At 42.9% G+C, this 19484-nt stretch overlaps 1 protein-coding gene across 3 annotated transcripts; it reads left to right on the top strand.

The window, feature by feature from the left end:
* The first annotated feature begins 570 nt into the window (after positions 1 to 570).
* On the top strand, positions 571 to 19418 carry glcci1b (glucocorticoid induced 1b). 3 transcript variants are annotated; one of them, XM_071924398.2, is made up of 9 exons: positions 571 to 695; positions 854 to 1239; positions 6218 to 6366; positions 11014 to 11103; positions 13491 to 13616; positions 14510 to 14647; positions 15628 to 15817; positions 16429 to 16549; positions 16917 to 19418. In XM_071924398.2, the coding sequence occupies exons 2-9, from the start codon at positions 924 to 926 to the stop codon at positions 17287 to 17289; spliced, it is 1503 nt and encodes a 500-aa protein (XP_071780499.1). In that variant the 5' UTR covers positions 571 to 695; positions 854 to 923; the 3' UTR covers positions 17290 to 19418. The 3 variants fall into 3 exon arrangements, with proteins under 3 accessions (XP_071780499.1, XP_078143505.1, XP_071780501.1); XM_078287379.1 differs by having other exon boundaries at positions 6215 to 6366; positions 13494 to 13616; XM_071924400.2 differs by having other exon boundaries at positions 6215 to 6366.
* Positions 19419 to 19484: the final 66 nt, after the last annotated feature.

The raw sequence follows: 19484 nt of genomic DNA, 5'->3' as shown, positions 1-19484 counted from the left end.
TTATCATATTTCATACATGCTGATTTTGTGGGGTTTCTGTCATGTGTGTGTATCCTGAAGATCATCGACTTGTCTTTGCTTAAACACACATTATAATTCACACATATTTCTCAAAAGGGAACACCCACAGAATCAAACCATGATTGCTAATATGGTGTATATTGAAGAATAACACTTGGGAAAAACAGTAGACTTTAGGCCTGTTGACATAAGGCAAGTGACTATTATTATCATAGTTATGTTTTTGTTTTTTTACCTTATAAATACTTGTACAAGTGTATCACCTGTATTCATGAGTAATATTTTACAAGGTACATATTTATATTTTACATGTATGTATACATGTTAATACATGTATTTTCACCAGAAACTTTGCCCATACTTGCCCATACTTATAACACATCACTGAAGTGATTGGCCGAAAGTACAGTCCATAGACAACATTACACCAATGAGCGACGTTACTGTACAACTCCGCTGTCCAATCACAAGCTCGGAAGTAAAGAGCGTAACCCGCCCACGTGCATCAGCCAGTAGTCTTGCCGATACAACTGTCATTTAGAGTGAGTGGACATGGGGAAGGCAGGGCGAGAGCTGAAAAACAGAAATTACACATAGCAAGAGTGTCAAAAATAACTTTTAAGTTATATATGTTACGGTTACGGACTAGGGCGACATGCGGTAATATCCTCCAGGTAAGTTTGTCACCAAAGAATACGTGTTGTTGCTGTTTTTTTCCTCGACCGCACGAGTTGAAATTAAAAAAAAAAGGAAGCTAACGTTTTTTTTTTTTTTTTTTTGCTAACGAGCTAATGTTTATCTTACCATTTCCCCACCACCTCCACCTCCACAGAAGCAGCAACTTTGGCAGTACGTTGTTCTTCTCAGTGCGACAGGGTTACGAATTGAAGCATTGTAGGAGGATGTCAGCCCCCAACAACTCGCTTCAGCAGCCGAGAGTGAGACGTAGCAATGCGGGCTCCCCCGGTTCAGCCACCAACAGCTGTCGCTTGCACCCCATCCGTGCCACCGTGCCCTACCAACTCCTACGCGGGGGTCAGAGCAGCCCGACACGGACGCCGACCCTCTGCGTTGGAGGCAGCAACGGACCCACGAACAGCCGAGGCTCGAGTCCCCCCTCCAGCCCGACGCTGAGTTCAGGAAATGCAAATGCCAAGCAGAGACTGTCCCCTGAAAATAAGGACTCCTCCTGTCCCCCCGACTCACCGGTTTGCAGAGGTAAAAAGAGTTCACTTCTCAACTGCCTTGCTCTCACTAGGCTAGAGCATGCCATGTCACCTCTGTGTACCATGTGTTGTTGTCTGACATGTCTCATGATAACTTTTTTTTTTGGTCCACTAGCTGGTATTTTGATATATATATTTGTGTATTATATATTATGGCAGTGGAGTAATGGGGCTATCAGTTTTGAGGGGGTAGCCTGTAAGTCTGAAACAAGGTTGGCATTGGGTTGTTGCATTAGCTATTCAGTCTATCATCCACTTAGAGAATTAGGCACTCATAAAAAGAATGAAGTGCACTATTGGCTCCCTTATTTCCTATGGACTTTTGACAGAGAGGGGGAGGAGAGAACTGGCAACAAGACATGCTTGCAGTTGTAAAGGGGCCACGTCAGTCAGTCCCTGTAGAAACAGTGCTGAGCTAACAGTCAGGTGTTGCCTATTCTATCCCCACTCCATACATATAATACTCAACACATCTGGAGCATATGCTCAGCTCCACCATGTTGCCTTGCACATGGACAATGGAGGACAAGAGCTGTGACATTTCGTGTGGCGCTGAGCTGCTCCTTTCAGGTGATAAGGAGACAGACTGAAGGAGGATATGAGAGTCCAGGCAGCCCTAAATCAGCGTTTTTCAGTGCTTCTCTAAATCTTGTTTATGTGACAGTCTCTGCTGCCAAATATCGACGCTGCGGCTGGTTTTCAGACTGGTAGTATTATCCCCTCATAGGCCAGCACTGCATTTTTTTGCTGGAAGAATCATGGCCATTTTCTGTAAACCCTGTGTTTTCCGTTAAAAACACACACATAATCACACGCTATCTGGCGAGTGTCTAAAACACGTTGTGATAGGGAAGTGTCTGAATACAGCTCGCTTTTCCAGTAACTGGAGCCACGCAGACAGACTGATTCTGCTTGCCTTAACCCTGGTGGGTGTTTCTGAATCTACATCAGTTGCCATGAAAGCAACCAGGTATTTTTACTACAGTGACCCTCGGCACTTAACGAGATCAGGTCGTGAATCACCACGCGCCGCACAGCAACCACGGTGCACCAACTGGATCGATGTTGCCTCCATTAGCCAAATTTAAGGGCTTCTCCTGCTTACCTTAAACCAAAATGGCAGCCTTCTTGTCCGAGAGCTGCACTGCGGTTATTCTGGAGCTGGTAACCACGTTTGTGACAATGCTGTGCCTTGCTTCGCATTCCTCAGTCCTCTGAACGAGATGACCTCTAACCCTGACCAGTGTACCATGCCAGGCAGGAAACTAACTTTTTTCCCATCAACGACTGAGTAGGCAAACTGACCGGGCACAGACAAAAATGCACTAGCATTTGGCTAGTGGTTGGTGTTAATTTCCCATCCCAATGGCATGCCGCACATTCCTCAGTCCTCCGAAAGAGATGACCTCTAACCCTGACCAGCGTCCCATGGCAGTGGTGATGATGGAGACTTGACCCTGCGTGATGGCTGTGACCTCCCAGTCCAAACAAGTATGGGAGGCTTCAGATGACAACTATGATCATATCTGTGAAGGGTTTGGTGGCTCAGAGTCAAACTGTAGGCCTATTGCTAAAAGTGCAAATGGTATCACATCCGGTAGGAAGCAAGCAATTATAAGAATATGAGAAACTCATATTCTTGTACTCATCTTTCATCACAGCGTCCCATATCGATGTGATTGAAGCAGCAGGCTAGAAGGGCTGAAAGATATTGAGAAAAAAAAAATCAGATTCAGATTATTTGACAGAATAGTGAAAGAAAAGTGATTTTGTTAAAAAAAAAAATAGATGTCAGTGTGCAGGATTTACAGAGTTTGAGAGTGATGAAAAGTTTTCACCAATATTGTACTTGATTCATGGACCAAAGATCACCTGCAGGTCTAAAACACCTTGTTTATTAGTCCATTTTTGGCATCCTGCCTGTTAAGCAATTCATTGCAGAAGTTTATATTGCAATTTCATTTTTTTTTGTATTCATTGTTCAGCTCTACAGGCTATGTGCTTGGTAATTTGTCATTCATTGTAGTTCCTTGAACCCACTTGCAGACATAATATATGCCATTTGATGGAAGCTTTTATCCAAAGTGCCTTACAGTACCATGAGTGTTAGTGCAATGCTCTACCCATTGAGCTAAGCAGCACCATACAGTGTGACATTGGTAACAGACTTATGGTAACGCTGGTATTTGAATACTTCTGTGAATCACTCATACCATCTTAGCCTGGTGACGAAGGGGTCACCAGGACAAGAGACGACAGAGTGAAGGCCATGGACAAGGGGGTGATATTCCACCACATGACCTTTAGGTTCACCAGCATGACATCATTCTCTCACCACACCGTCCCAACAATGAAACTCCCCCTCACTGTCAAAGTGCCAGCTGTGCTGAAATGGCCCAGCTTCATTGTCACCCATTCAAACTGCAGAGTAGGAGCAAATGTGAAAATGAGCATGTTGTCCAAATCGGTCAACTCTGGAACTTATTTTTGTAGTTTTTCCAGCCGGTGCATAACCGATTGCACAGAGTCTGGGGGTTGAAGGGGTACTTTGACGTTTTGAATGTCAGTCAACTCTTCACCAGGTACTTGTCATGGTGTCGTGATAAAGTGTGCAGTGGCTTTTCAGTTAACTGAATAAAAATAAACTAATGTTAGCATTGCTAGCAGTGTTTGCACACCCGACTCAACTCAAACCAATGAGGTATACTCAATCTAGCCCAAGCTAGCTTGTGGCAGGTAGTACCCATTGGATTCAATGAGAGATGCTAATAATGCAAACAAGCCATTTCTTGGGACAAATGCAGAAACTTTATCATAACTAATTCAAACTTTCTGAAAGGCAAGGGCTGCTCAAGTAATCGTTTATCACAATTATCACAAAGTAATTCACATTTTTTAACTTCCACGGTTGATAATTGTAGACTATCAGCCATATTGAAACATAGGCAGCAGGGAGGCCTAGTGGTTGGAGAGGTTGCCCCATAACTGGAAGATGACAGGTTTGATCCCAACAGTCATTTTGTCCATTAACATCCATGTGTCCTCCTGTCCAAGTGACACTGAACCCCTACCTGCTCCATCTTTAGCATCAGCTAAAATTTAAATTTCATTTCATTTAGCATTTCCACTGTAGTTGAAATAGTCAACATGTTGGTATGAGATGGCAAAAGTGCAGTAAAATAAGTTTGTTCTAATAGTTCTGATGGACAACTGTGATCACAATATCTAGCAAAAATATTGGTATTTTCATTTTAGCCATTATCTTGCAGAACTATGAAAAACTACAGGAAAAAGTTATGCTAAGATTTATTGATTTGGACAACAGGCTTGTTTTCACATGTGCTCCTGCTCTGCAGTTAATACACCACTCATTTATCCCTGAAAATGCAGAAACCTTTTCACAGCTTGATAAATGCCCGGTGAAGGAAAAACTCTTATTAAAATTCAAACTGAAAGTATTCCTTTAATATCAAATAAACCACTCATTTATCCCTGAAATCAGCAGATGGACTGCTTTGATGTCTTGGCTTCTTTCACACTGTTTCTTTTTTCTCATCAGGAGATTATTCTAGTCTGGCAAGTGGGGAGACGATGGAAAATAACCACAAGCCCGGTTCTGAGAACACCGGCTTGGCCTATATCAATATTGATGGAAATTTAGCCTGCTTCCTTTGTCTACAATGCTTCAGGGAATTTTACTGTAGCCCAGTAAGCTTACTTAGGCAATACCTTTGGGTGGGTTTGCCTATGTATTCCCCGAACAAAGAACAACAATGAACGGCTATGTAGCTCTGCGAGGAGAGAGATGCCACATGTAGATAGTTTAGTGTGTGTGTTAGTTTGCATATTGGTATTGGAAAGGCGTCTGCACTCAGACAAGGAATGAAGTGAATGAGCATATTTCCTGGTCATCTTCCTCACCCTTTACACTTTCTTTGATATGGAAAGCAAGAAGCTTCTGTTGGCTTTCAGCAGTCACACAAAGTGTAATCCTGGCTAATGCGTTTCACCCAAGTCGTGCTGCAGTCTCACGCTGCTCTCAAACTTGTGTCTCTGTGTTTTGTGTTTGGGTGTTTTTTTTGTTTTTTTTGTTTTTTTTTTATACTGCGTGTTACTGCAGGAATGTTGAGTGGATGCAGGCAGTATTGATGTGCATTGTGGTGTGGTTGTTTATGAGTTCTTATGTGGGTGGTGTGCTTAACTGCTCTGGCTCACAGCAGACTGCTCTTGTAACATCAGACTCAGATACTCTGGCTCAGCCATTTACATTTGCTTCAGGCCTGAACTCTCGGGCCTGCTGTTTACCCAGCACTAATGCTTATGAGATTAGCAAAATTGTCCATACTTCGAAAACAAGAAGAGAATGGAAGGCCAACTCTTATCTCAGGAAAACATTATATTGCAGTACTTATCTGAGCTGAACTACAACAAAATGTTCATTGTAATGGATTGCTCTTCCACAGATTTTTGTAACTTTTTCAGCCAGGGACCTGAGAGACAAATTCAGTCTTTTGGGAAGGGACTTTAGTTCACTGAAACATGTTTCCACTCTATTTTGTAATGTGGGGATCCACCAAATTTAGGTAAACTCCAATGCATAGTTTAATAAACCAGGCCAAGGAAACTGACTGACTATTTTGACAGTGAGACCTTGATTATGCAATTGCTGGTCATTCCTGGTGGATGTTTGTTTTAAATTACTTTCTTCAACAATGCAGGCCACTAGAATTTCTGAGCCACTCAGGATGTGGCCCGCAGACTTTGCCTTTCATTCAGTTTGCACTAAGTGATTTATTGCTCACTGGCAATTTAGTATCTTGAGCATAGTCTTGTTGACACAATCAGGAAAGATGACGCATCAAAAATCAAAGATGCCTCAAGGGTCTATTAAAATCGGCTCACGAGATACCAAGGCCTACATGGGGGTGTGCCTCATCCTGTTTTTTTTATTCTCTCCCAATTCACAGCAGAGCGATCCTCCAAGTTACAGGTCCGGAGTTCCAGTGCCATCCGGCGGACGTCTTCCCTGGATGCCATCACAGGGCCGTACCTCACCGGCCAGTGGCCTCGGGACTCCCATGGACCCTACCCTTCCTGTATGAAAGACAAAGCCACACAGGTACCTGCCAGTCCGGGAAGAACGCTAACTCTTTCGGGCTTCAAGCCACAGTGTGTGGTAAATCCCCAAATTCACCAGCTACTTTGCACCTTTCTCCCAGCCAACTGTTTTAGAATAAGACTTCCAAATGATAGTTGGTTTCCTATTAAAGTGGCTGGTAAAGTAGACAAATTTACCAGCCACAGCCAAAGCCTGAGCAGCACTTAGCTGACGGCTGGCGTTAATTTCCCAGTCTGCTGCCAATACAGCTCACAGGCCTAATAGATGTTAGTGCAAGTAGTCTGAAATTTCTTCACAGCACTACATTTTAATCCATTGTAACACTTCATAAGGCCTATCTATGAATTTTACATTGAGCCTGACCACAGTTTTCCTGGGCAGCAGCCCACACATCAGCACCCACTAATCTTGCCATGTGACTGACCGCTGAATTCAGTTTTTCTCGAAGGGCTTGATTTTTTTTTGGGGGGTGGGGGTGGGAGTGTGTTATGAAAGAATATTGAATATGTATGATCATGACAAGGCCATTGACCAGGGCTGCTCCCTCTTTGCTAACAGAAGCCTTTCATGTGTCTGAATGAAGACCGCCAAGCCTCATTTACATGGGCTTCATCCCTTTAACCCTTCATTCACCTCGCATTTCTTTGTGTGTAGGCTGAGGAAGTGGTGAGTGGGCCATGAGAGATCTCTTGAAGTAGCTGCATACAGAGTAAACACTGGCCTCTAATAACAGGGTTCCTGTGTGCGTCTGGAAAGTAAGACTGGGAAAGTATGGAAAATCAATTTGATAATTTCCAGGTCTTTAAAAGTGTGTTAATCGCACAAAAAAGTCTGGGGAAGTATAGAAAGAAACTGGTGTTCAGTCCTGATGTATGTAGTTGTAGACCCACTGTCATTTCACATATTGTGATATTTGTCTATGCAATTATGGCCTAAATGAGAGTCATATTGCCCAGCCACTATCAGCATTCATATTGAACACAATCCAGATCCAGTTCAGAAATTTAGGTTTGGAAAAGTTACGGAATTTTTACATGGAAAATGTTTGGCGACCCTGTACTGATGTGGTGGAGCGTGACACACTTGGACAACTCTTGAACGAGCAAATGCACAAACTCCCCCAAGGACAGTCAGAGACCACTTCCTGTTAACAAGCTATGCCGGAGCCCGACTCTTTTTATAACACAACAACAGCAGAAACCGGTAGACAAAAGGTCCCCAGCCTCTTTTGTTGTGCAGCGCGCAAGTTCAAGACGGCCTCTCCTTTGAGCTGTAATGTAGCTCTGCATGGAGGTGAAGTTGTTTGCACCTGTCCCCCAGGCTATAGCAGAGGCGAGGAGAAATCCCACTGCTTACCACCTGGCCCTCATGGCTGCCCGGCCCGCCTGCCTTTTGTGTGGGAGTTGAGGAGCAGAGGGCCCATACATATGCTAATCACTGTTCCGGGATAGGTCTGTGTGCCCTAGGCCCTGTGGTTGGAGAACACAGAGAATGTCTGTATGAAGATTAGACAGACACACACACAGCCGGAGGCACACACACACACACACACACACTTACTCACTTAATCCTACTTTAGCGCTGCATTACACAGTATCTGCTATCACTGGCGATCAAATAACAGTGCCCCATATTTGCTCCACAAGAGTTTAATGTGGATAGATTTGTACATTGTTGATTATAGGTTTATCTCAATACAAATTGAAGCAACAACATAGAACACAAAAACCCTCTCAGAGATATTTATCCACTCTCTGGAACGTTCAGCGAGTTTCAGACAACAGAGATAACAGATAGAGTCAACTCACTAAACCAGAATGCATGTTCTCTTCATCTCAGACCCACACCAAATGATAGCAGTGGCATTCTGTTCACATGTCTCGGCATGTAATCTAAACAAACCAACACAAATTCCACTGCAACTCTATTGAAGCCCAGTCATTATTTCCTGCTTTGGAACAGGAGTTGGATTCTTGAGGATGTTGCCTGCATGTAACCCTTTGGGTGGGAATCATAATGGGAAGCAAGCTGCAGGCTATGGTAACATAGTTTTATCTCAGCAGAACATTATCAGGCACAACACCTGGCACACAAGTCTACAAAGCACACAACCCAGGCCGGAAGTTCAAGAGCTAGCATGATAAAAGGCCTCTGAGGTAAATAAAGGTGGGGGTTCTTGTTAACAGATATACAATTTGTTTAGGGGAACAATGTCAATAAAGAAAGGTAGCCTACGGTATTCTTAACGGTCTTGCCCTAACAGTATTCTGAATACCTGGGGGAAAATTAAGAGTTTTATTGCAAAGTGAGAGATCTGCCGTATGACAGCATGACTTCTACTCTGACATACAGACTGCCAGCATGACAGTAAAATCATTTTAGTATTAGCTACCTTAAGATTAAAAACAAATAGTACAGTTATTAAGGATGGGATCGCTTGTATGTGTGAAATATTGAGTCATTGGAAAGCAACATAAAAGCACACAAGGCTGTTATTGGTCTAAGTGTCTTCTGAAATACATATGCCAATGCAGATGACCAGCTGCAGGCTTAATTCTCATTTGAATTTTCATCATGGTTGTTGAGGTGTTTCATATTTTGTTCTTGCGAGCTGCAAGTTGCTATCATTACCTTAAACATTACCGACACATTCATTGCCATCCTTGTCTACATTAAATTAAAAAAAAACGGTTGTAGCTCATGGAAATTATGTGGTACTTGTTGGAGATTGAGGGAAATATCACTGGCAAATAAATGCACTTTACATTTCATTGAGTTGCAAGTAGCAAGTAGCATGCCCACTTCACGTCATACAACATCTGCAGGAACTTAGTTTCTCCTCAATGGCCAAGTCCACAACTCCATAAAACCTGTCTGCCCTTTTACAGCAATCTGCATTCTGTACGAACGGATTAGGCTGCAGCATTAAGTCCCTCAACGCTTGGCAGAGGCATCAAACGGCACAAGCCATTCCATAGGCCATGCGCAAAATGTTAATGCTAAAGGCTAGCTACACATCTGCCGTCCAGCATGGCCAGGCACAGTAGTCTCTTTATGAGAGCACAAGCACCCATTTAAACCGCTGTCCTTTTCTGGGGAAACCAGCGCCAGCAAGCCAGCGAAAACGGCTTCACTGGTGTTCCTCATTATTCACAGTGTGATATTCCATATCATAGGGCATGGCTTGTGCGTTAGTGGGAGAGCCATAGAGCTTTTTCTGTTAGAGCGCGGGGTCAGACATAAGGCAGTGCGAAGACATTGACATTTAAGATGTTTCATACTACTGTACTGGCTGTAACCTTTTGGACGTTTGAGGATTTGTTTGAGGACCAGAGGCACTGTTGATATGCATAATCAAGGGGGAAGTACGTGGTTTCAGACAAGCCTATGAAACATCCTCAGTCTGTTTCTGTTTTTGCATATATTTACATAACTTAACCGTTTCCTTATTTATGTAATAGAGCTCTAAAAGACATGTTCACAGAGACAGAACTGACTTTGTGCTCTTTGGTAGGGAATGTTTTGTATATCAGATATTTCTTACTGGTGTACTATCAACACAACATTTGTGTGTAGTCTCTTTGGCCTGGGATAAGCCTAGTACTGTGCTTTACATATTCTGTAGATTATATTCATACTGTGTATTGGCTAAATAGTGATACCAGTTTGTGGACTTTGAATTCAACACCACCTGTGCTTTTAAGTTTTGTCTGTGGCTGATAAGTTTGTCTTTTTGCCAGGTAACCATACATCCTATACTTACATTCTCAAAATCTGATTGGCTTGTAACATAATGATAATGGCTGGTGGATTTTGGAATTTACCAGCCGCTGTGGCCTGTAGACAACAAAGTTATTTTGCTGTCCTGCCACAGATGTATTTAGCTTATCCCGGCTTACTAATGGAAGCACTGAAACATGCTGTGACTATGTCTTTCCTGTTGGATGTAGCTATTTCCCCAGGGTTATTATCCCATGTTGACTGTTTTCCTCATTTCATTGATTCCAGATTTTCAGCTTTACTTTTGAACACACGGCAGTCATTATTGCTTCGCCCACATCTTTCTCGACTCTTCTTCTGAACATTTTAAATTTTAGGTATTTAGCTGACACTCCTATCCAAAGTGACTTACAATGAATGGGCAAGTAGGGAGTTCGGTGTCTTGATGAAGGACAATTTGACAGGACACATGGCTCTTGATAGGCACATTTTGGCTTGGCACAGGATTGAACGAGGATTAAACCTGTGACTTTTCGGTTATCGGATAGTCTCTCTGACCATTGGCCACCCAAACAAATCTCAGGAACTACAGGTTAGTTAATCTTAGGTTTTAAGATTGATGCGAGGGGATTCTGTGTGTTTATCTTTAGGCCCATACACAATGGGCACTTGTGCATGAGTGTAGCATACTGAATACCTGTCTTTGTGTGCCTACATAGCATTTGGTGGCCGCATTTATCCAAAGTGTCTTACAGTACATTAAGGACATATATCTCTAGCGCGGGTTAATTGTGTTGTGTGTATGTGTGTGTGTGTGTGTGTGTGTGAGAGAGAGAGAGAGAGAGAGAGAGAGAGGGAGAAAGAGGAAGAAAAAGACAGAGTTGTACAGCATGTGCTCATGTGCCTGCACGTGTTTCTGTGTTTCAGACTCCAGGTCTCTGGATCGATGAGGGAGCAGACCAGGGAAGTCCCCACCAGCGGTCGGCCTCTTGGGGCAGCGCAGACCACCTGAAAGAGGTAGGTTCACCTCATTCACCCGAGTCACACCTGCCTCTGACAACAAACACTACAAGGAGTGTCATAACACAATGGAGTAGCGTCAACACCCTGGCACTGCCTGACGACGCTAAATTAGACCAAATTAGACCAGACTAGCTAGTCTGTCTCGAAACATTCAGTTAGGAGTAACACTGTTGACACTTATTATGGTACTACTAAACACACAGCCAATTCGCCGAGTGTGTTTTTGTCATTTTTGAGGTTCAGCCCATTTACTCAAAATGTGTTTTATTTGTCAGGATCTGAGGTCAACCTAAATATTATGCTGCTGAAGGTCGGTTTCCACTCCCGTCTATCTGCCTGGCTTGGTGGCCAACCAGCCGACCACATGGAGCTATTAGCTCTCCAGCTCCCCAGACCACAGTCTAAATTTAACCTCCAACTCCCCCACTCTCTCCCCCACTCTCTCCCCCTCTCTCTCCCCCTCTCTCTCCCACTCTCTCTCCCACTCAACTACACCCTTGCATCTCATTGTGGCCTGTTGTTTTTGAGAGACAGTGCAGGAGCTCGTCTCAAGGGTGTAACAGCCATATCGTTCCCTCTTCAGCTTGTCCCTGCTGACACCGCAGTGAGGAGCATGAGCCGGGATAACTATTAATGTACCTGCTGCGTAAAAACCCAACCGTAAAGATACCCATAGTACCCTTGGTCTGGTCCCAGCACAAGAGCAACCACAAAAAAACAGATGTACTTAGATGTCTGCCAGGTTGTAGTTTTGAGATATTGAATGGTAAAGTTTTTTCATCCCATAAAGCAAAACTAACAAAACCGTTTTTTTGTTTTTTTTTAAATAAACATTTTCAAAAATTTAACTTCAGCCACAAGTAATGACCTGATTTTACAACTACATTCCATGAATAACTCATAAAATGTCAAAAATGTTGTAATCCTATGTTCACAGGTAGGGCAATGCTTTGAGGTGCTTTGGATGGAACAGGTTTTGACTTTAATTTATGACCATGTGTCACCTAGCCATTACATACTGGCTGCGGTTACACTTGTCATTTAAATGTGACTTCATCATTGGATCATGGTAGGATGCATTAAGTGATTTTGCTCACACTGCTATCAGATCTTCAAAACCAGACACAGAAGTGGTCAGGCTCGTAGTGTGACCACAACTGCACGTAGTCTGGATGTAATCATTGTAAAGAGCTGGAGAGGGAGAGTGGAGGAAAGTAATGCAGACACAGATTTAAATAAACACAGCCACAGGAGACACATAACAGGCATTTTCAGGCTGCGTGTGGACATACAGCAGTGTGATCTCATAAAATCTGATCTTTAGAATCAGATCTAAAAAAAATCAAGTGGTAACTGTAGCTGTGGACGGTACCTTGGTACTCAAGAAAGTCTCCTATAGACAATCCCGGTGCCCTGGCCTGCACAATCAATAGCACAGCTCAGACAGGAAAACCTCTCTTTCTCATTGTCTGAGATTACATTGGGATTGCCCGGACTTGTCATTATTGACTGCTGCGGTCGCTCAAGGCTCAGTGAATGTAGGCGAACTGCACTCGAGTTCTCTAACCTCTGCGGTTTACATGTGTGGGAGGACATCCTATGTAAAGAGCTAGTCTCTTTGTTGACTGTGTTGCCAGGATTACAAGATCGGCATCAAAGACCACACCTTTGTCTGCATAGTACAACTGCCTGTGTTATGCTTACAAAGGGTATCTTGTTTTTTTTCACCTGATATTTGGCCAGATACAGAAACACCCATTGACTTAACCTCTATTTCATCATCAGTCACAAATGCTTACTCTATTCAGTACTCTAGCTTGCAACAGCATTCGAGCCGAGTCAGGTTAAATCTCCAGGGGCGCACACTGCAGCGTATAATCTTGTGAAATAGACCGATAGATAAGTGCTTTATTAATCCCCAGGAGGGAAATTGTGGTGTTGTCAGCAGCATAATAAAAGAAAACATAGTAACGATTAAAAAGATCCTAAAAATGATGAAGAAGCAATACAATAAAAATATCTGAATTTGACAAAACCACTTAAAGGTCTGTAAGTGCACTTTTCTCAGGTGCTGGCTAGAGCAGGAGTAATTATCCATACATTGATAACAGTATTCAATCGTACACTGCAAGGCTTCAGATCTCATTCATTCATTACTTTCATATCTTTAACTTATCTTTAGAGCAACAATAAACACATTTGAGCTAACAATGCTTTTTGCCTCTTGGCTTCATTAATTTCACTGAGGGGAAACATGCAGTTCACTCCAATGTATTAATTGTTCTCCTAAAGTTAAAATTCATATATTGATAGAAACATTGCCCTCATGCCACAGAATTGTGAGTTCTTGTTCGTTGAAACCACGTTGGCTTTTCTTCCAGCAGATTGCTAAACTGAGACTGCAGCTGCAGCGCAGCAAACAGGTCAGTCGGCAGAGCAAAGACAGGGAGCAGAGCTCACTGCAGCTGCCGCAACAGGCGCAGCACAGCACTGCATGCCAACCTCAGGTGAGTTATCCACATCCGTATCCATAACATCTATATCTTTGCCAAACCGAGTGATCCACTTGCTGTTTTCAGGTGGAAACTTTGGCGATGCAAGATTTTCCCATAACAGTAGCGATATGATAAGGTAGCGTAGGAGCCAAGCACACTGCACAAACCAGACATATGAAACAGAACGTAACCAAACCATATCACAGCTGCAGGAGATAATGCAACTGAATATGAATATCGGGGTTTAGCAAAGTTATTCTCTAGATTACTTGGTCACCAATACTCAAGTATAAGGTTATCAGGGTTTTGTTTTTTACTACATTTTTCAATTTTATTGGTTTATAAATAAATCTATAGATGGTACAAAATGTAGTCGGAGCATTCTAGGGGTTTACATATTTATGATATTTTATGTTGTGCTGCATTTGATTGAGGAGGTCTAGTTAATGAGTTAATGTGTCAGAAGGAAGGAGAGGGGAGGGAATGTGTCTGGGCATGCCCGGTTCTCTCCCTGATTGTGGTTCATTCATTAACAGATGCCCAGCAACGGTACACATCAACCACTGTGGGAAAATGACAATGACTCTGTGGTAGATCACAATCATGTTGTTTTTTTTCTCCTTATGACATTTAATCCCACTTCAGTAACGCACATTTAAATTGAAAGGCTCCACCTGTGAAATATCTCATGAAACTGGATCGGCGACAGTTTGATACCTCCAGCATATCTTGGCGTCACAACATTATGTTGGCAGAGACCGAGACATATGCAATATCATGTATTTTGACTGCGCAGTTGATGTGTCTGTAGGTGTGTTTGGTATCTCATTTGTGTATGTGATTTTGATGAATGTACGCAAATCTTTTTGGGGATTTTTAACCCTTGGTTGTGTGTGTCTTTCCAGTCCAAGGTGACTTCATCGGTCCTGTCGACTATCCCCGTGCCAAAGTCCCTCATATCCAGAGTGCCCAGCAGTGTGGAGGGCATCAACCATGAGCTAGAAAATGTGTTTATCCGAGAGGACTGGGAGCAGGGGATACAGGTAGGGACGTGCATACACACCAGACCTGGGTCAAGTAGTATTTGCAAATAATTCCCAGCGTTTGTTTTAACCTGCATGGTGTAGCAGATGGGTGGGGTTTGCCACAAAGGACAAGACAATGAGTGACATAATATTTAGACTATTTGAATATCAGTTACCCAGTGACACTATCTGAATTGTCCTTCTGCGGTAAAGCCTACCCATCTGGTGCTGCAGTTGGGTTAAAACAAATGGTTGGTCTGATATAAATATAAACGTCTATACACACGCTCACACTCACACACAGGCTTGTAAAGTCACGTGCGGCGTTGTGCACCATACAGTCAGACAGTAAAACACATATATTCTCACTCACACTGAATTAAATCGCTGAGAGGCGAAGAGACCTAGTAAATCTTGTCTGATGTGGGGCAGTAAACCTTGGCAGGTCTGTAAAGCTGCTCTCTCAGAAAAGCGTATACACACACACACACACACACACACAGTTTAAACACACATACAAATACACACACGCACACCACTACAGATTTACAACCAGTAGTGCAGCAAGGCTTTTTCCAGCTCTCCCATTTGAATCAGCTGTACCCTATTGCCAAAGCAGAATGCTCAGCACATCACACTATTCATACTGTATCAAGTATTACCATCTGGTGTGGTATTGGCTTCTCCATTTGCCCTTTAAACACATGCAGACAAACGCATATGAGGTCATTCTTAGATTTTAGACATTTTAGCTGATGCTCTTGCCTCGAGTGACATCCAGCTAGTGACCAGGGAGCTGTTCAGTATCTTACACAAGGACACTTCAACGGCTTACATGGCTTCTGAAGGACACAGTTGCTTTTGTGGGGATCGAACGTGTGACCTTTCAGTTATGAGGCGGTCTCTCTAACCACTAACCGCTGCCACTCTGCCATTTTGGGATCTATATGAGGTAATCCATGACCTCTCACCACCCTCTCCACACTCTGACCTCACAGGCCATGGACGTGTTGGATGGCCGCCGCGCCCCCTTCCCTCCTCATCACTACGGCAACAGCGGGGACACACGTGACACGGACACCCAGGCCCCCTCCAGCGGTGACTCCAGCCCGTCGCCCCGCCCTTGCAGCCCGGACCACCTCCACTCCCCTGATGGAAGCCCCTGCTCTGCAGAGGACATCGACAAAGGTAGGCTACTCCCTCACTGTTTGAAAACTGCAGCTCAGGCTGTTTGATGCATTGTAGATTTGGTAGGCTGTTATGTCTTACTAAAATCTGCTTTTGTGTGTCGTGTGCTTTTCCTGATGTTTGTCCTGTATCATTCTGTTCTATGGTTCATTGTTGATCAGTTAGATCTAGTTAGGCTATTTCTCTGCTGTAAAGTCCTTTGAGACATGCTTGTGATAAAGGGCTATATCAATAAATGAACTTGAACATGATTGTGGTCTTAAAAAGTAATGATATCAGGGATGGGAATTTTTACTAATTTCACTGCCATGTGGAGTGGTGACTTCTGGTCCTTATTTTAGTTTGGTGTAAATTATGGGACAATTTTTAAAACATGCTACTTACGTGTATCTAAAAATGATCAATGGTTACACAAAAATTCAAAGACTTATTTCCATTGTGATCCTTGGTGTTAAAATCATAGACAAAGAGATATGGAAAAGACTCCATGTACTTTTCAAGCACATTACTTCTCAAAATCAATAACCAGTGTTTTCCATGTTTTCCTTTGTTTTCCTCATCATACCTAGACAAATTGCAGACACATATAATATTCTGTACTGTATTTCCAGACAGCGGGTGCAGCTCTCCTCTCCCCAAGTTTGCCACTTCTCCCAAACCTAACAACAGCTACATGTTCAAACGGGAGCCTCCGGAGGGCTGCGAGAGGGTCAAAGTGTTTGAGGAGATGGTGTAAGTATTTGTTCTAATCTTTTATTCAAAGTTCTGGTTATGTTTTTAAATGTGTATGGCCTCACGCATATGCATTTTCTACTTGCCACTTTGACACTTGACAATTGTATCATTGCCTACTGTGCAAGCATTGAGTAGACTGATTGACATATTTGATCATTAAAAGAAAAACAATATATATACTGCTTCACAAACTTTGAGACCCTGCCAAACAGTACAACAAAGCTAACAAGTTTATTTGCATTGTGAGTGGCAGGGATGAGGGCAAAATGGCAGCATCAGAACAGCAAGTTGCATTAAAGCAGTACAGCTGTACAAATAGAAAATAGCAAAAGCAAATAATGAGCTCAACTTCTTTTGCCTTCAGGTCTCGCAAATCAAAAGGCTTCCCTCTCTTCTCGTGCCCAGACAAAAACAAGGTGAACTTCATTCCCAGAGGCTCTGCCTTCTGTCCCGTCAAACTCCTCTGCTCCTCCCTGTTCTCCTCTGTCTCCCCCTCGTCCTGCTCCTCCGCCGCCCCCAGTCTCCATGGCAACAGCCCGGGGCCTCAGGTGACCCCGACTCTGCCCGCTGCACCGCTACCCACCTCTCAGCCCTCCGCTGACTGGAGCACCGACACAGACACAGGCATACACACAGACAACAGCACAGACAGCCTGAGCCCCAACACAGGCCTAGACTCAGATATAAGCACAGACGTGGGGAAAGATGGCTCTGCACACGTACTCCTCACCAGTTAGTCCTCAGGTATACATGACCAAAACACCTAGAGATGCAGCGTTTTACCTGGTCAGGTGGCATGGTTTTGGAAAAAAAACAATACCCTTGCACTCCGTTAACCCTAATGTTAGCCAGCAGGGAGTGCCCAAGGTCTATAAATGACAAAGTTGAGCCATGATTTGTGGAAATAAACAACACATGGGCGGATATGGGACCAGCATCCTGCAGGACCAGCATTTGTGCTTGGTCCAAAATGAATTCTGATCCCAGTGTTTGTCCCACGTGTCGTCAAGGAAACTTGATTGATTGGTCGTCGTTTAGACTTGAGACACTGCTGACCTTGGGGGCGGCCTCCCTTCGCCCATCACTAACCTAGTCTTCTCCTCTGCATCGTGACGACACCCCCCAACACGTAACAGAAATAGCTTTGCTTTCTTTTGCAAAACATAGAAGTGACTGCTCAAAGTATTGTGTTCTGTAGCCAGCAGTTTTATCACGATAAAGTAAAAAAAGAAATCCAGAAATTTCATGAGAACAACGGGGTATCAGAAAAACACATTCTTCTAATTGTTTTATCTAACCAGCTTATTTAGCTGTTCAGTGTTCAGTGAGCTAATATCTCAAGTACAGATAAGCTTTTTGACAATGACAAAAAAGTAATATCATGCCTGTTTATATTGCAAACCTAATGGGATGTCTCTTACAGCCACAGTACAATGCCCCATATTACCCACAATGTTTGCACTTGGTAAGACCTGGCTCAGAATGATATAGGCCATGGCCTACTTGTTTCTTATTTGTTTGTTTTTTTAAGTACTTGTAGCACACTGGCCATGTGAAACCAGCAGTCACATAAGTGCAAGCTCCACCCAACAGGCATACAAGCCAAGACCTAGATCTGCATTTCTGGTCAGGTCACTATTAAAACCTGGTAAGCTCAAGACAAAATGCAAATGACAGCTGTTCTATCCAATGACCAAATAGCCAGTTATAAAGCACACGACTCCCTCATTGCCTTGTTTTATCTTCCCCCCCACCACCACCCACAAGAATAAACTCAGGTCATGTGGAATGTATTCGCTTGGACTATGTTGCCTTTCCCCCAGTGTTCATGACATTCTCCTACAGTAAAACATTCCGTAGTCTTAAAAACAGAAATGCATTTTTTTTTGCTGGAGAGGCTATTGCAGACTGAATCAAACTGATTGATGTCACAGCGTGTGGCCGATGACTTTTGCATTAACCTGTTCAGGTTAGAGAGTTTCAGGTGCTATGACACATTCCAGAGATCGCTGTTGCATTGGTCAACCGTGAGTACTCATGTAAATGGAGCTAGTTGGCAACTTAAGCTCCATCCTCCCAAATTGACCAGTTGATAATTGCTATGTGTTTTGTTTCACCCCTTTTTAAAATATGTACCAAAGCAGATTGCAAAACAATGAAAGGCCCATAATGTATTTGGGACACGAGAGGCACTATTTCTGTGCCAGAAGCAGAATGTTTATGTGTGTTTTGTTTTGTTTAGAAACAGATAAACAACAGATAAACACTGTTTCTTGGTGTTTCAAACATAGACGCTAATAGATAAACCAAGGCTAAGCACTTACTTGCAAGTGAGATGATAATCACTATTTTAATTTTTTGACTAATTCGTAAGTTAAAACAATCAGATATTGAGTGTGCAATTGATTTTTGTTTGAAATAAAGCTACACTAACAAACAATGTTTGGATTACGAAGATTGGATAACAAGATCCAAGCAATTGTGCCCAAACTTTGCCTGGAGATCACCAGAACATATTAAAAAAAACAAAAACAGTGGAAATAAACCAGGCAAACTTTGAATTGGAGAAAAGATGGAGTAAACAACTTCTGATTACAAAATTATAGTCTGACAGGCCACTTGCACACAGAAACACAAATATGAACAATATATGCAACACATTCCACACAAACTAAGTTGAACTACTCTGTTTTGCTCACAGCTCCAGGAGGTAAAATCATACTAATTCTGATTTTATTCACATGCTCATTGTGCAGTGCAGTTAAGCAATGTTTGCCATGTTTGGCACTAATAATTCAGTTCTCCTGTGTATTACATGTTTTTATGTAGATCTTGTGTGTTTTTCAATAAAGTAAACAAAAATCTCTGTATTTGTATGCAATCTTTTCAAAGGCTTTAGACTATCGACACCATTAATCAGAAGCATGGCATT

Source organism: Centroberyx gerrardi, chromosome 12 (genome assembly GCF_048128805.1).
Source record: "Centroberyx gerrardi isolate f3 chromosome 12, fCenGer3.hap1.cur.20231027, whole genome shotgun sequence".
NCBI classification, from domain to species: domain Eukaryota; kingdom Metazoa; phylum Chordata; class Actinopteri; order Beryciformes; family Berycidae; genus Centroberyx; species Centroberyx gerrardi.
Note: the sequence above shows the minus strand (reverse complement) of the source record. Positions and strands in the feature narration are given on the sequence as shown.

Coding starts and splice junctions, on each gene's coding strand:
- glcci1b (XM_071924400.2), top strand. CDS start 924: ATGTCAGCCCCCAACAACTCGCTTCAGCAGCCGAGAGTGAGACGTAGC. Junction 13,617..14,509: donor GCACTGCATGCCAACCTCAG/GTGAGTTATCCA, acceptor GTGTCTTTCCAG/TCCAAGGTGACTTCATCGGT. Junction 14,648..15,627: donor ACTGGGAGCAGGGGATACAG/GTAGGGACGTGC, acceptor CTGACCTCACAG/GCCATGGACGTGTTGGATGG.